The following is a 17,032-nucleotide window of genomic DNA, read 5'->3' as shown; positions in this document are numbered from 1 at the left end:
CTATATAAAACCACCCTCAATAAAAGTGCCGGACTCCTTTCAAACTAACCTCAAACACGAAGCAAATTCCTGCGTGCTATTTTCCTCTGGCATCCCGGAATGTAAATCTCAAGGACAGAACTGGCTGTTCAAATTAGCTCCTACTCCTGCAGAAGCAATTGTTTTCAAACAGTTTTGCAAAGCGGTCGTGCGCAGGGTGTGCATTCCAGGAAGGATTCCCACCCCCCTCCAGATTTTAGACATTAAAGAGAAACCGAGCACTAACGGGCTCGGTGCACGTCGCTTCCAAGCTGTCACAGAAAATAAACCACGATTTGTGTTTTTTGTTTGTTTGTTTGTTTTTTTTGTTTGTTTTTTTGGAAATCTTCACGGCGCAATCGCGGCGCCTCCACACCGCGATGCCTCTGACCTTTTGGGGCTGCATCTCCCAGAGGCTGGGCAGAGGTTTTTGAGAGCACCAGGCAGTCCCAGGGCAGGAAGGCTCAGCCTGCACGCGAGGCTTTGTGCTCTGAGTCAGCGTGGAGCGCGCACACCCCACCAGGCTCCTCGCCGGGTTCGCTTAATCTTGGAAACAAAAGATTCCTATCTAGCAGCGCTGTCATTCCTGATTAGCACATCATTTCCCCATCAGCCCTCATGTCAGCAACCAAATTAAGGTATTACACTCTGGAACATTTAATGTGATTAGGTTGGAGGAGTATTTACTCTTCCACTTGGCCTGCTGCGAGCAGGGGGATGGGGAGATGCCAGGTGAGCCTCTGCAGGGTACACACCTACTGCTCCTTCCTGGCTGACACCACGTAGTACAAAAGCCAGGCTTTTGTTGTGTGTTTTGTGTTTTTTTGTTTTTTTGTTTTTTTTTCTTAAAGATTTCAGCACATCAGGGTGCTCCAGCCCATGCTCTAAGCACACCCATATTTTAACAGAGTTCAGAGACCCAGGCTCCAGCCAGGAGAAGCTGAATTTCCAATGCCAGGAGCTGCCAGACAACCCCAGAGCCCATCTAGAGCCAGAACCAGGTATTTGTGTGAAACTACAAAAAACACAGAAATGAATCTGCTGCTCACAAGAGGTCTCACCCCAAAAGACACAAAACCCCCAAGTATGTGCCCAAAGTGAAAGCTCCGCAACCTCGGTGCCTGATCAGACCGAGCCACGGCCCGGGCTCTGACCAGCCAGCCAGCAGAGCCAGCAGCCAAAAAACTAAGAATCGGTTCATCGAGCTGAATTATCCCATTTCAGGGACTCGGGGTTTGCTCCAGCATGAGGAAGGCTCTCGGTGATGTACCGCATCCAGCTCCAGCTATCCCAACAGATTACCCACGAAGCGCAAGACGGGCCACAAAGCCGGGCCAGCTAGCAGCTAGTATTACAGAATAATTTTCTTGTTGTATGTCAGGGCTGGTCCACAGCCCCTGAAATTGTGAAGATACTCTTACAGCTGGATTTCCAAGCTTCAGTCAGAAAAACTCAAACGTCTCCTGAAAACCTTTCTCCCCGTGGCAATGCTGTTCTCGACCACCACGAGTGGCTACGGGGGAACGAGTACCAGCATCTCCCCGTCGCTCCTCTGGCAGACCCTGCCAAATTTAAAGCCATTTGTGGCTTTTTCCCAGGGGCTGCCTCTCCAAACTGCAGCATTTCTGGTGCTCACGTGGCTCCGAAGCAGCAGAATGGTGACAGCAAGCGGAAAGTTTACCCCTGCCCTCTGCAAAGTGTCCAACCTGCTCTGGAGAAGGAAAGAGGCGGATGCTTCTCCTGACTGATGGAATCAGCGAGAGGCTTGAATCCTGGAACAAGAGGACACAAAACCCTACCCGTTTTCTGCAGCGTGAGGTTCCTGACAGCAGCAGCTGTGTAACCCCACGTAACCACAGCCCTCCTGCACTACGAAGCGTGGAAGGAGCACCTGGACCCACGCACCACAAGTGCAGCAACACAGAGCCAGATTTGGTGGCTCCCCTGTTCTACAGCGAGATCCTCCAGCTCCAACTACCGGGTTTATTTTTGGTCCTTTCTTCCTAACAGTCATAAAAGGATGATGCAGCTCCCTGAAGCTGATTTTAATGGATCCATTCAGCCTCGCTCTGCAATTACCATGCCTATCCGGTCCAACTCATGTGCTTGTTTACACTATCTGGCAAACTCCGGATCGAATGTCATTTCATCACCGGGATTCTTTCGCCTAAGCCAAGACCAACAGACCATGGTGGTAATTTAAACACTGAAAGCATGCACAGTATCGATCCACGAGCCTTGACGCCAGCTCGCTGTTACACTGAAGCACGTCCCCGAGGGAACTCCCTTCGGCAGGGCACGCCGGAGAGGCAGGATTTAACTGACTGAAGGAGAAGCCGGCTGGAGAGATGAATATGCATGAGCGCACGACCTGGAGAAGCGCTGCACTTGGTGAGGTTCGAAGCATGCAGTCACGCAGCTCGGATTGTTCGAAGGAGCAAGGGATTAGCCCGGAGAGCTGTGCAAAAACACCGGCAGCTGGCGATGGGTCTCCGCAGCAAAATCCTGCCTGGCACAGCCCAGCAGCACCTCGGAGGCAGACACGGTGCCTGAGAAGGTGTTCAGGCATCCAGAAATAACAGGCGCCAAGCGAACCGATCACGGCTAAATAAAATAAATGCTGTCTGAGGTTACATCCTTCCCCCTCCCCGACTCTTCCTGCACTTTCGGGATTTACCTGTCTGCAGGCGCAGACGGATGGGGTGGAAACCACCTCGCTCGTAACCCCCTGTGGGAAACAACCAGACGTGTCTGCTTTTCGGTGCACAGGAGACAGAGGTTCGAAACCGCTCTAATAAACATGTTTTTTTTCGACAAGAGCCACCCTGGGTGCATCGCAAGGGCCTCTTGTAGGAGGCTTCGTAGATACGAGACCCAAAAGGCACCACATCTTCCCACTGCATGGGAGCAGGAGGCAGGGGAGAAGGCTTCAGGGCTCTTCCATCGCTTAACCTCGGCAGAGCCAAGTGAGATCCTTGTTTTCTTGCTTTTCTGCGAGGCACAGCTGTTTCCAGAGGGGAAGTTCACTTCAGCTGGAGCCTCAGCAGCCCTTGGAGACGTGCTGTCCCCTCTCAGCGGAGAAAGGGGGAGCCCTGCGAGGTCCCTCCCAAGAAAAGGGGGTTGTTAGAGGGCCAAACCTCTCATCTCGTGTGTAAAAAGTGATGCTCTAGGAACTGTTACAGCACACAGCCAACTCAGACTGCCCTGCAAAGCAGAAACTCCTCGGTGGGACACCTACATTGCGACGTACCGAGATGTGCTGCGCCTCTCACCCTCGTTTGCCCTCTTCTGCACCTCCTGGGCAGTCCTGAAAGTTCAAGCGGTCTCCCTGGTCCCAAACGAACCTGTCCTCACTTCGTTCAGGCTTCATAGCTGTTCTTTAAAAAGTTTAGGAGTAAAATCTGTGCATGTGTTAGAGAGGTTTCACACTCGGGCTGCTTCTCCAAGCCCCGCAGCAGAGAGCTGCCACTCCTCTGGTGGCCAGACCAATTCAATCTTTATCAATTAAAGACCATTAGCCTAATTGCTCCCTTCCTCCCTGCACAACCAGCACGCCGAGCTCCCTCAGCACGCTGCTGGTCCCACAGACCGCCTGGGAGGTCACACGTTGTTGTTTTGGCTCTGTATTAAAACCAGGAAATAATAAGCGCACTTATTCTGATATTTCATGAAAATCACACGCCGGATTTCTAATGCTTGTTAAGCCTCCGGTGCTTCGGTGAAGTTTGTTTTGTTTCCAGGATTAAGTGTTCATTTTACTTAGGGGTAGGAATGCAAGGCTAGAAAGTCAGCCGAGGGTATGTCTGGTTTGTTCACTGGTGGTGTTTTTTTTTTAACATTGGGTGTGAAACGCAGCTTTTGGAGACCTTGTTCCCTCCTCCTGGCTCCCTGACATCGTGTGGGTACATTGCACAGGGACTGAAACTGCACCAGCACACACACCTGGAACACAACCAGCTATGGGCTAGAACAAAACCCACCTCGTCTTCCTCTCCTTCTGTTAGGTGTGTGAATTCCTAAATTCTATTAAATTTGAGCCATTGCCTCAAAACTCGATTTTGTCACTCCAGCAGCCGTCGACATACGTCTAACAAACCATCCAGCAGCCACACAACCGAGGAGCTCAGGTCCTAAGCAGAGGCAGCTGATGCCATTTTCGGTGATGTGCCAATTCCGAGTAAGAGCACAACATCCCCACTACCATTGGACCAACTTACCAGCACCAACCTGGGAAATAACCCAAGCAGACATCCAACAGCAACATCTCCTGCACTGTATTTACAAGCAGACATGCCCTGGAACCAACAGAAAGGACGGGCATGGAAAGGATTATTTCTCTCGTGGGACAGGGGGGGAGCTAATAGAAGAGTTGCAATAAATCATCCCGGGATGTTCCTTGCTGTATAGTGCCACCTTGCTGTCAATTCATCAATAAAGATGACAAATGCAGAGGGCTGATGGTTTCGCACAAGATGAGCTGTTGTAACTTCGAGTAACCAAGCTCCACGAGTGAACTGTTGGCTGAAACACGGCGTTAAAGCCAGCTTGAAGCCGAATCCTCAGATCCCAGCTGTGAGAGCAGCTGGAGGACACGGCTCCTCCTCGCTGGATGCTCCAGGGCTGGTGTCAGCCCTGCACCAGCTCTCTGCTGGAGGCTTGCAGAGGATGAATTCTCCATCCTCTGCCTTCTTTCCATCACTGGGCCCTTACAGGTTGGTCTCCTGCCTTTCCCCACAAACCTTATCTCGTTCATTAACCTCTTAATCCAGGCGTGCAGCACCACTCAATACCTGCACTCCTTAAATCAAATGGGAAAATCAATGGGGGAGTCTGCCAGCAGCGTGCTTGGGACCGGCTGATTAGGAGGCAATTAACAGCTCATTCCTGCAGGATCAGGGAACCAAAGGCTTCACAAACAATGGCTTTTGCAATTGTCATCTTAATGGATAAGGGCACCAGTGGGCTTGTGGTGCAAACTTTCCCCCTGTGCTCACCACACCACCGATGGCTTTTGATTTGTGTTATTTCCAAAAGAGGCCAGCTCACTGGCAGTGAATTATTCCAGGAGCTAACGTTGCCTTGCTCTGAAACCACAGCCCAGCGACCCAGCTTGAGAGATCCCAAGGAGAAGAATTACACGGGTGCAAGGGGATCCTGTTTCCCTGTGCCACCCACCGAGACGCAGCCGATGCGCTGCGGGGACACCCAGCCGCCGAGCCAGGCTCCCAGCAGCAACAGGAGCACTCAGGAAAAAAAAAAAAAAAAGAAAAAAAAAAAAGGGAAAAGGAAAGAAAAAACCTGCATAAGGTGAGGCTAGGATGTCATGAAAGGCAGCCCAATAAAGGCTTCTTTATGGATGGCATTTCCATCCTGGTGGCACAGCCCTTCCTCTCCGGCTCAGGGGTGAGAGCTCGCGAGCACGCACCGATCGCCGGAGCGGATTCGGTTTCACAGGCAAGGATCTCGAGGTTAAGGGCACCCACCTCTAACCCTCTCTGTTCCCCATCAATCCCTACCTCAATCAGCAGGTTAAAGGTGACAGCAGGCCCTATAAGCCGAGCGGTGTCCGCTTCCCTGCTCGGATGGCTGCCTCCCAGCCTCCTGCAATTAGAGGGCACGGCAGGAGGAGACCCCTCCTGTTGCAGCTCCTTATGGCCCACAGCAGATGCCCAAAGCAACAGCAACCTGCTGCAGGGTTTGGGGCCATCAGCAGACAGGGCTGAGGGTGGCAGAGCCGAGGGAGGCAGATCTATAGTTGTGTTAGAGGAATAAAACCCAACCACGAGCTCCTGCTCTGGTGCAAAGTCCCCTTTGGCTGAGGTTTTTCGTGGAGACCCATCTGAGTGGCTGCACTGTTTGCTAAAACAAAATAGAGGTGAAAAGAAGAGAAAGGAATGGTGAGTGATCCCGTAATGTTTCACCAAATTGTTCTCAAAGCACAGGCTTGGAAAAAAAATGTAATTTCACTGCTAACATCAGCAGAGCCACGCAGCAGCACTGGGTGGACGGGAGAGCACAGAGACCAAACCTCAGCCGTGGGGGTGGCACAAAAAAAAGCCCACTCAACCCCGAGCAAACCCCAAAAGTCAACCCAGCACACCAACTAAGGTAAGGACGAGCAAGTCCTACCCCGGCACCCACTGATTTCAGCAGGAGCTGGACGTCCAAACCAGCCAGGTGTTCTGTTCACACGGCAGCCCGAGGAATTTCATACGCAACCAGGACCTATCAAAACGCATCCCCCTCCTTAAAAATTCGCATTTCCTCCTCTTCTTTCTTCTGCCTAGCCCAAGAATCTCGGCGTGAAAGAGGATTTGATTGCTTTTTATTTGTTTTTGTTTTTATTGTTCCACTCCGCGAAGTGTCGACAGACCCCACAATTTCCATTGCCACGCAGCAACGAAAGAAAGCCAGGCAGTGCTTTCTGCGTAAGAGAAGTGCTAACAGAATATGTTTGCACTCTTGATTTTATGTTTGAAGGCTCTGGGGAGCATCCAGGCTCTTTAATTCCTCAGCATGCCAATACATCCTTCCTGGATCAAGAGTGATGGATTCTGACGGAGCTGGAGCAGCCGAACGGCCGAGGGATCTGTGTGATTTTAATATAATTGAACTACAAAAGGGTATGTTTAAAGTAACACTAAGACTAGCTGAAACTCACCAAAGCAAGAAAAATCAGAGTTAAGGCTCTAAATCCGCTCTGAGCTCATGCCTTTGTGCGTCTTTCCCTCTCCACATTCCCCCTCTGCAGAGCCCAGCGAGCAGCAGCCTGGATTTTCAGCACAAACGTTGAACCAGCCTTCCTTTGTGAGTCAGGCATTTAACACTGATTCAAAAATAAATAAATTACTTAATGTGCCCTTTTCAAATACTGCTGGGTTTTAGGCACTAAAAAAAAAAAAAAAAAAAACCATACCCTGAGCCTAACAAGCAAGAAAAACAGTGGTTTGGCCAAGCCACTGGAATGTCCTCCCCGGTCCTCTTGCAGCGGGTTAGCTGCAGCCCAGGGGATTCCCGCACAGTTCCCCTGCCCAAATATCCAGGTCTGAGCACATCTCCATGGCCATGCACGCCAGGATGGACCAGAGCGGACAAAGAAATGCCTCTGTGTCACCTGTGATGGGTCCCCGTGTGGATCAGCCTTCCTGATGCCTGCTGGAGCTCTAGGAGGTAGCACCACGAACCGTCTCCTTCCTTCTTAGATGTGTCCTAACTGCACCGAGAGAGATTTTAATCAAGGTTACCAGAAAAGAGACAGCACTTTGCTCCCCAGGGTGCTACCGGCAGAGGTTAAAGTGGATGGTGCTGAGAGCCAGGAAGAAGGATCACAGCACAGAGCGAGATTAAAGAAAAAAGGCCCATCGCGAAACATCTGCGGGGGTTTGTTTGTTAGCTTTTGGGTTTTTGAGTCATCCCATTCATCTTATCTTTCTGTTTCTTCTTCCAAGTTTCCTAGGGTAAGGGAGATATGAGGACAAGGAGGGATGGGCACAAACACCCGAACACCTTGACGAATGGAAATGGAAAGGGATTTGGAGCGCAAGCAGTGACACAGCAAGAGATGCCATGTGCTCATGTGAATTCCCAAATTTAGGGGCTGAAGCTATGGGCTCCTGGTTACACCTTGCCCACAGGTGAGACACGTTCTACATTCTCACCATAGCAGGTTTCTTTCATCTCTCAGGCTTCCAGACAACCTGAACTGAAGGACCCGGCCAGCTCCACCTTGCAGAGAGCATGCGACTCATACAAGATGAGTAGATTGAATTCACAAGGTTTTAAATGGGCCTTAATAAATCAGTGACTGCACGCAAACTGCTTCTTTCCACCGAGTGATTACAGCAAACATTTTCACAACCAAACAATTTCATTTCAAATACGGATTTGGGAAACAAACCCTGGCATTTCTTGAGAGATGAAGCTGGTGCGCAAGCCTTATTTTGTTAACAATATCATTTTATTACCCCATGCAGATAACTTTTGAGAGGAAACTCAGCATGCTGCTGAAGCGGCCTGGGCAGCACTGAGGTCCACCATAAATTAACAGCAGGCTACAGTTTTGAAATTGGTTTCCACAGGCAATTTGGCATTCGGAAAAACCAGCCTAATTTGAGTCTGTGTAAGGAGAGAGGTGTGACAGAGGACGAAGGCGATGAGATCTCCACTTCTGAGAAGCTGATGTGGCTATGGCTGCTGGATGCCTCGAAAAGCATTTATCACAGCCATGGGTATTACTAAACAAAATACTATTTAATCAGCAACAGTGTGTTAGGCTCCAAGTCAGACGCATTTAGCCTGCCCCTTCTGGTCTCTCCCTCATCTGTTTAGGCTGAGCAGTTCGTCGTGTTTGCACAAGAACCAGCAAAATGGGCAGTTCTGAGTTGGCCTGTAGGCACTGCCGTAATGAACGTGATTAATAATGGTTGATGCATTATCTGCAGATACCAATCTGTGGAGGGAATTCGGAGAGGAGCAGCAAAAGTAATTAACAGCCTAGAGATATGATCTTAACAGCAAAAAACCTGTATTTAAGGGTAATGATAAAACTAGCTCGAACCCATCACCGACGGGTAATTAAGAATTAAGGCTGCAACTGGAACATGTGTCTTCACACCTCGTTTCCTTACTGCACAGGAACGAGATGACATTCGCAATGAAAGATTAATGGAAGCCAACATCTCGCTTGACACCGCTGGGAAGGCAGCTCCAGGCAGGGCACACGCAGGATGGCTCCCGAGAGCCAGAAGAGAGCTGAGCTGGAGAGAACAGGGTGCTGAGGCCACGGAGGAAGGGTTAAATAATTAAAGCAAGTGCTATTAAGGAAGGACAGAATACAGGGTAAAACTGAGAGAAGGTGCAGTTAAAAGGAGAGGAGAGACTGTATGGTAAGTGAGCTGTAAAATGCAGATGTTTTCTTCTACCCGAGGGTTGGTAAAAGGGCTTTAGGCACTAAAGGTGACCAGAAACCAAAATGTAGAAGAGTGCTGCTCAGAAAATTAGGGTGTAAATCCCCCACAATGCAGTCCCCAACCAGAGCAGTGTGATGGGCGTTTGTGTGAACCAGGCAAGCGGCAAGGACAAAGACGGGCGAGGTAGTGGGCCAGGCGGTCGGCAGCCTCCAGAACGCTTTGGAGATGGAAAAAAAGCAATTGTCAAGGAAGTAGATTAGATGAAACCAGTGAGTCACCCCTTCATCTCTGCCTTGCTGCATCCAGCGATTAAAGCCGCAGCTACTCCGTCTGCAACTCCTCTTACGACAGAAACCCGCGCTTCAAAGCCGCAAGCGAGTACATGTGAAGGAGAGAGAGATGTTTCGCTTAATTGATCCTCCCTCTAATACGATTTCCAACTTCCATTGCATCTACCAGCAAAACAAATGGGGAAAGCTCAGCCAAACCAGTTTGACACCTAACGAACTCCTCTCCACACCACTGCACTCTCGTGGGACCGGCAGTCCCTATCTCGGCAGGCTCGGGGCTGGCTCCGAGGTTCACCCAATGTCTTGCTCTTCAGCTACCTCCTTAGACTTCACAGGGCAGGAAAACCACATCTAATTGCAAAATATAAAAATAAGTTTAAAAAAAACCAAACAACAAAACAACCCAACAACCCAGGGTTTCCTGCCTAATGGGGACAAACCCGCATGCTGGCCTGGATGCTGCCTTGAAACTCTTGGAGAGACTGTCTCCATCCTCCTACCATTAAAAGAGTAGAGAGGTGGCCAGAGCCTTGTAGTGTCATCCCAAGGCACATACTCATCTAGTCTTGGCCCTTCAGCCCAAATTTACAAGGGCTTCCCCTCAGCCACCGTGCTTGGGACTGGATGCTGAAGCCGTGGACCATGCAGGAGCAGGAGACAAAACTACACCTCCCTCGATACCCACTCACCTTGATCAAGTCTGAGCTTCCAGCACCTTTAAATCAGCCAACAACCAAGTTAAACTGAGTCTTAAGAACCTCATTTATCATCTGATCGTTGAGGCTAAGCTAGATATCCACAAATACCAGCATTACCCTGTCTCTCAATGCAACGTTCACTCTTGCAGTTCCTTAAAACCAAGTGCAGAACCAAGAAATCCAGATCTCGCCGTGGTCTCTCTCAAGCCTGAGCTATGCGGTGAATTCTCTGATGTCTAAGGGATGAGGTCACCCTGCAGCTTTCCTCCAATATCCTGGCTCATATTTTCACAGAAATTTCCAGGGGAGTTGTACCTTTGAAGTCCACCAACCAAATGTGGCCAAAGAGGGCCAGAAGACTGAGAAATCGCTGGGGGAAATTAAGACAGAACAAGTGCACATTTCGTAAGGCTCAACGTTCCTGCCTAACTTTTTATTTCACGTCTTCTCAACGAGAAAAAAACCCTCCAGTAACTATGAGAACAATGCGGAAAAGATTCGTGTGAGGGGAAGACAAATGGGGCACAGCACAGGGACAGAAGGGAATTCTGTTCTTGAGGGGAACGCTCTTTTATTAAGCATCTCTATCAGAGGAAAAATTAATGCATCAGACGGAGACCTCTCATTACGCAGCTGGCCGGCGTCCAACACAAACCCACAGTAACCACAACTGGCTTTCAAACACAGTAAAAAGAACACATAAAATGTTTGCTATTTGACAGGCGGTAAGCAGAACAGCTGTTCCACACCCAAAGATAGTGTTTGCCTATCTTACCTCACCGACGGCGCTTGGAAAGCTGATGCGCAAATTCGTAAGCACCGTCCAGTTACAACCAGCAAGCAAAACAGCGACACGATGGAGTAGAAGAGGGGAACCTCACGGCCCTCATCCCTCGCACACCCGGGAGCCTCCAGAAAGAAGGGCTCCTGGCTGCCCTTCTCCAAATCGCCCTTGATGCGGAAAGTTTGCACTTCCAGTGGAAATTCGACACACAGGATTTATAATCCGCTGGACAGACGGAGAGGCCTCCAGTAAGGAGCTCTGATCCAGCTAAGACATTCCCTCGCTAGAGCCCAGAAGTGAAATTCTTCGAGTGCTGGAGACAGATTTTCCTTGGCGGGCAGCCACGAGTGTCGATCTGGCTTCTAGGAGAGATCAGCATGGCTGAGGATTGCAGCGACTTCACAGACAAATATAAAACCTTCCTCTTCAACCATCTTGCTTATAATAAACCCATGAAAATGAAAAGCTAAAACACTTCCAGCTGGCCAGAAGCTGCGGAGAGCACAGTGAACTTATTGCATGTGCAGGCTCGGGCTGATCCGAAGTCCCCTGGAGCTCCTCAGTGGCACTGGGACCTGCAGCGGGATTTGGAGCCCAGCGCTCGAGTCACTTTTGAAAGCAAGATGCGGCCGAGCAGATTATCGAGGCGCCTTTCATATTTTAGCAAGCTTATTTATGGAACCAAATTTATTTCAGATTTCCAACATACAGCAAGGAGCACATGTGAGCAAAGTTTGAACTTGAAGGGAAAAAGTAACTATTGCTTCCTTGCAAAGCCCTAAATGTTTGAGTAGCACCGTCAGACACTTGTTATAAAAGGGCTCTTACAAAGGGATTTGAGATGCAACTTGGTTTACTTTATCACTTCATTAAAGGCATTTATGGATTGAGAATTGTCCCAGGATGGGAAGAAGAGTCACTTTTTAAATTACCGTCTGCTCAGAATTGTAATTTTGATTCTCTGGGCTCGACTCTTCTCCTCTTTACCACGCCGTGATGAGATTTCTCCCAACTTCCTCGAGCACAACGGGAGAATCAAGGTTTTCTTTGTGCAGAGGGATCTTACACTTGAATCTGCTGCACCGAGCAAGGAAGAAGTCTGGTGCTCCCAGACAATGACATTTTAATAAGTCTACTTCCCATTACACAGATCCGTATTTGAGAGCCAAAGCCAGTCGCTGCATTCTTCTACCATTTTACATTTTATTGTTCTAAGAATTAATTTTGGTTTTAAAGTAACTTAATCCCACAAGGCTTTGAATTTTTTCTCTTATCTAGAATTGCTTTTTAGCAGCTCAAGGTTGCCAGTACTGAAATATGCTGGGAAGGGAGGGGGAAATCTCTTTAATCTCCCTACTTTGTGCATTTTTTGCCCAGTCATTTTTTCCTCCCTCCAGAGCGAAGCTTGACTGCTTCTGCCTGCTCATGCAAAACCACACTAATTGACAGGACAGCTCCAAGGTAGGCATAAAGCTACCTGTAACATAAACCCAAAATTACTTTTAACCTTTTGAAAAGTCTGTCTGGATTTCAGGTTGGGAACACCCTCTCACCAGGCGTGCAGGAGTTCCTTCCCAGGCAAAGGAAAACAGCCAGAAACACAAACGCTTTCAGGTGGTAACTTTTCCCCGTCCATCACTTTATGTCAACACGGCGTTAACATTCAGTGGCTTGAACGAGAAAGAACGCCACGCCTAAAAAGAACAAATTAAAAGTAAATCAAAGAATAAAAAAAAAAAAAAAGAAGACCTTTCTTTGCTCTACTTTCATCCATCCACCCTTCCAGCTCTCTCCAGCTCCCAGGCCGGGCAGCTGGAGCCTTGATCCGACAAGAAGTGCTATGGTGGTGGAAACGTTTGGCTTGTGACAGCCCCAGAGCAGCCAAGGGAACTTCACACAAAGTCTGAGGGCACATCATGAGTCACGGGATCAGGGCATCATCTCTTTCATCTCTTAATGTGGTTGCTAACCTCAATAAACCAGTGATCAGTGGACTACTCTGCTCTGCTCGGTGCAACAAGATGTTGTCCATTTTCTGTACAATATTTGCCATCCAGAGGAAGATCTAGGACTGCCTGTTCTCACCTGACACTCAACAGGCCAAAGCATTTCCCTTTTGTCCGTGCAACATTAAGAAAAGCCATTATTTTCGAATGCAAGGAAAAGGTGGGACTGCCTTCCAAAACAAAGAAGAAAATGTTCTGTACAAAGAACATTTGACAGAGGAGGACGAATTGTCGAGGGCTACTGTTCAGCCTTCTCCTCACTCACGCTGAATTCATTTGGCTGCGTTTTGCAGCTATGAACCATACAAACATTTCACATATCCCTGTCTCCTGCTAATGCACTGGCTCAGAGCAGCTGAACCTCACAGAGCATTTTTAAGGCATTTCATTCTTCAAAAAGCCACAGCTTTCCTCTTCAAAATCCCTGCATTCATGTCTTCGTGCTTGGAAAAGACCCAAAAAGCCTCCACATTTCCTTATACCCAGGAGGTTGCAAGTGCATTGCGTAGTGCAGTCAATAAAGTGCCAAGAAGCTAATGAAGATAAAAGTGTCAACACGTAGCGCTGATACCACACACCTTTTCCATGGAGCTGTTTTGACCATTCTGCAAAGAGATTTGGCAGCTGCTCACGGGTCCGAGCACACAAGGCGACCACTCGGCGTCTCGGCGTTATTAAACTTATTGCTGCTCTGCAGAAGTGTCATTGCATGACAGATTGCCCCGCACATCAATTGGATGCAGGGAAGTTCTCAAAACCCTTACGGGTTAAAAGCGGCTCCAGCATGAATCAGAGTCACAGTGGTAAGGAGATCATCGATACAAGGGATTATGCAGATTTAAGAAATACCCTCGGCACCCGAAAGTTTTCAGAATGCAAACTACGTCAACCCTGAAAACAAGAGGCACTGCATCATGATGGCAGGAGGGACAAAGCCAGGGGGGTTTAACAGACAAAAAAAGATTGTTTTAATAGGAGAGAAGCATCAGTCATTGAGTCTTACTTCATTCAGACTTTCTATCCAACCCATCCATCTTCGGTGCCAAGAGATGACAGGACCACCTCACTTTTTCCCCCCAGCCTAGTGTATCAATAATGCCCATTTCCACCCCTAACAAATGACTCACTAGCATGGCCCCTTTCCCTCAACTGGCTTGCCAAGCCCTACGAATGCCTCAGTACCTGCTACGGTCAAGTTGGCTCTAACGGGGCCCCTGGAGAGGTGGGCACCGATGGGTGGAGCGCGGTCATCTTCTCCAACAGCCACTTTGTCATTGGGGACCATCTGCGAAGAGGGGACCGGGGCGGGGGAGCAGGGCCAAAGACAGACAGAAACGCGCCCCGGCGCACACCCTCCCCACACACAAACGGGAATGCAAATTCCTTCGCCCTCGCACAACGCCCCTCCGGGCATTATCTGTGAACAAAAGTGCTCGAGGCAGGCGGTCTCTGCATCAGTGCTCTCTCTGTTTGCAACACCTGCTTCGCGTCGGCCGGCGGAGTCGCCGAGTTATCTTTTTGCCATGGCCGCAGAAGCCAACGGGGAGCACAATGGCCCCATCGGCCCGGGTCAGGCTTTCTTTCTGGCCCCATACCACCAGCCCTTTTCACCTCCACCATCTCCAGGACCCCGGAGCGCTGAACAAGGAGGTGGCTTCGAGCGCGGGGAGGCGGGGGAGCGCCTGGGAGGGGGGAAATATAGGTCTCTGGCGTAAATCACCAACGCCGTTTCCCCTCCTCTCCCTTTCCTTAAGACCTGATGGTCTTCAGTCACACATCTTAAAAGAAAAACAAAAAACAAAAACACAAAGACTTACTTGTCTCAAGTCGATGAAGGCCAACTGCAGCGTGTCCCCTTGGAACCCAGGCACTGGGCCGGATCTGGCAAACTCTGTGGGAAAGAAAAGAGGATAAAAAGCGCCTTTAACTAACCATGGACAGGGAGATTGGCAGACGGATGACAGGGAAGACAAGAGAGGCTGGGGGAGAGGAGGACCGCACTTCTAAGGAGTCATGTCTCCCTCCCTTCAGCTTCTTTGTTCGCCCTTCAAAATTCGTGTCATCAAAACACCATTAATTCCACCGTCCTGACAGCAAGGAAACTGTACTAATTCGACCTGAAATTTATTCCCATGAGCCGTACTGGGCTTCAGAGTATTTGTTTTGTGAATGGACAAACAACTCGCAGAGAAGAAAGGGGGGGATGGGGGTGGAAAAGTTTTTCCTCTCAACACAATAAAATCTTCAGCTGTGAAACTCTTTTCAGTTCCGAAAGCTATTTATATTTTAGGGCGCTGAAGGAATTTTCTAATTTCACGCCTGTCACCAGGCTCCATAAGCATTCATCAAAAAAATATGCCCAGCCGCATCATTAATTATTCGGCAGCAGATTATTTGCATTATCTGGTATGGCGTGCTATTGCCAGCATACAGTCACCCGAAATGGGAAGAATCGCGGCCATTATGCGGCATATTTATTTATTTTGGATGAAGACATCTGACAACTGAATAACATTGTCTTCTAAAGCAAAGAGAATATTTCCAAGGCCACATTTACCTCCTTCCAATGTAATCTGGCCAAAATTTCATACTTAAGTCATTTATTTGTCTTCTAATTCATTATTTAAACCAAGTCTAAAGCCACCAAGGGGGACTTTAACAAATACATGTTAGAGGACCTTAGTTCTTCCATGCCATTTAACAGCTTTTACTTGGTAGCGCTCATGAAGCCAATGACTGCACATATTCAAGTGTGCCTTTTGAAGATGCGTCCAAGGTTGATTTTGCCCAACTTCACTTCGTTTTCACCCTCTTTAGCTACAGAAATAATGGCTTTATCTGTGCGCTCCATGCAACTTTTCATCACCAAGGGGACCTAATTTGTGAAGCCACAACTCAACATCATGAAAGACTCAAGAGGGAGTTTCCACCCTTGGCAGAGTTTTGCTGCTCCTGCAGACTCTGAAGATGTTGCATGCTGGAATGGAGAGTTTTCACGAGATGCAGCAGAGCGTGATGGCAGAAAAGAACAAGAGAAGGGAAATATATAACAACCTACGTATTTCTTCATTGCGTAACGTCAAAGTCTACTATTGCTCAACTATTCTGGTTTTCACCATACAGGAATCCTCCAAAACCTCCAGAATTTCCATAAAACTAAGGAATAAGGAAGGCACGGCAATAAGAAAGGAGGATTTTCCTTTCTGTCTCCATGACTGCACAAAGGTACTAGTGGACATAGTTTGTCCTGTCCTTATACCCTAAGCTATTTCAAGCCATTTCTTGAATGCTTCTTTCAAAAGTTACCTCATTTTCAAGCAAACGACACAAAAGAAGGCAAAAAATCACTACAGACCTCTTTTTAAAGACTTCTTATAACAGCCCAGTCATATAAGCAGCCCCCACAGCTTTAACAAGAACAGAGCAATGAATTAGAAAGTTGGGATTCAGACCTGCTCCTTAACTGCCTTATTTTTGGAAATCGGAGAGGGGTTATTTGTTGGCTTGCTGTCTCCACCTTCCATTAAAATCTTGGGATGGAGAACATCCTTCAATACAGACAGCTGCAGGGGCACAGCGGCCACTTTTCAGACATTCACAGCTTTGCTTTTTAATGTGTGCAGATGCCAGAAGAGCTCCACGACTGAAACGATCACTCATCTTCGCAGCGATCACTCAAGTGACAACTGCTGCAGGACAATAAAACAGAAGACTGCTTCTCTTTGCGAAGTCAAAGCAAAGTTGTTTTGTTGCAAAATCTAAACGCTGGCTAACAAACATGGCTTTAGTCATTATTTGTATGCAGTGCTTCCATTAGAAACAGATAATAACAAAAAAAAATGGAAAAAGTATGTTAACATTTAGATTTTGAAAAGAAAAAGCAGGAATCAAAGCCAGGAGAACACATCCACTGTTGTGTCTATGGACTTCTTGTCACTTTTGCAGGGGATGGGACCAGACAGAAACAGGAGCTGCTCAGCTCCCAGCCGGTTTCACTGACCACTACTACGATATTTAGGCTGCAAATAGTCCAAAGTGAATTCACATTTAACCCTCAAAAGCTGTTTTAATTAATTGTAACTGCATAGTTGTCTCAATATAAGTTTGCTACAGAACTGGAGTGTAGCTTGCCTGAACCAGCACACACACACGCAAGGCAGGGCTAACACAAGCTTCCTGAATCTGATCTGCAAGAGATAAATCATCTTTACACATTCGCTGTCTCATCTGGAAAAATTATCCCCACAGCCACATCAAGCCTAAAACACCCCCACGTTGAAAAAGCACGTACCTGAGAAGCTAAAAACTTGTAGATGTGTGAAATGGC

The 17,032-nt window shown here is 48.2% G+C and overlaps 1 protein-coding gene across 4 annotated transcripts in view; it reads right to left on the bottom strand.

The window, feature by feature from the left end:
- The window catches only part of EXOC6B (exocyst complex component 6B), a 271,111-nt gene that overhangs the window by 55,072 nt on the left and 199,007 nt on the right, over positions 1-17,032 (bottom strand). For all 4 annotated transcript variants that reach the window (XM_082759193.1, XM_082759194.1, XM_082759196.1 and 1 more), the window contains one exon: positions 14,523-14,596. In XM_082759193.1, coding sequence (XP_082615319.1) covers positions 14,523-14,596 — 74 coding nt within the window. The remainder of the gene's footprint in view (positions 1-14,522; positions 14,597-17,032) is intronic.

This window comes from Aythya marila, assembly GCF_965140915.1.
Source record: "Aythya marila genome assembly, chromosome: 4".
Lineage (NCBI taxonomy): Eukaryota > Metazoa > Chordata > Aves > Anseriformes > Anatidae > Aythya > Aythya marila.
Note: the sequence above shows the minus strand (reverse complement) of the source record. Positions and strands in the feature narration are given on the sequence as shown.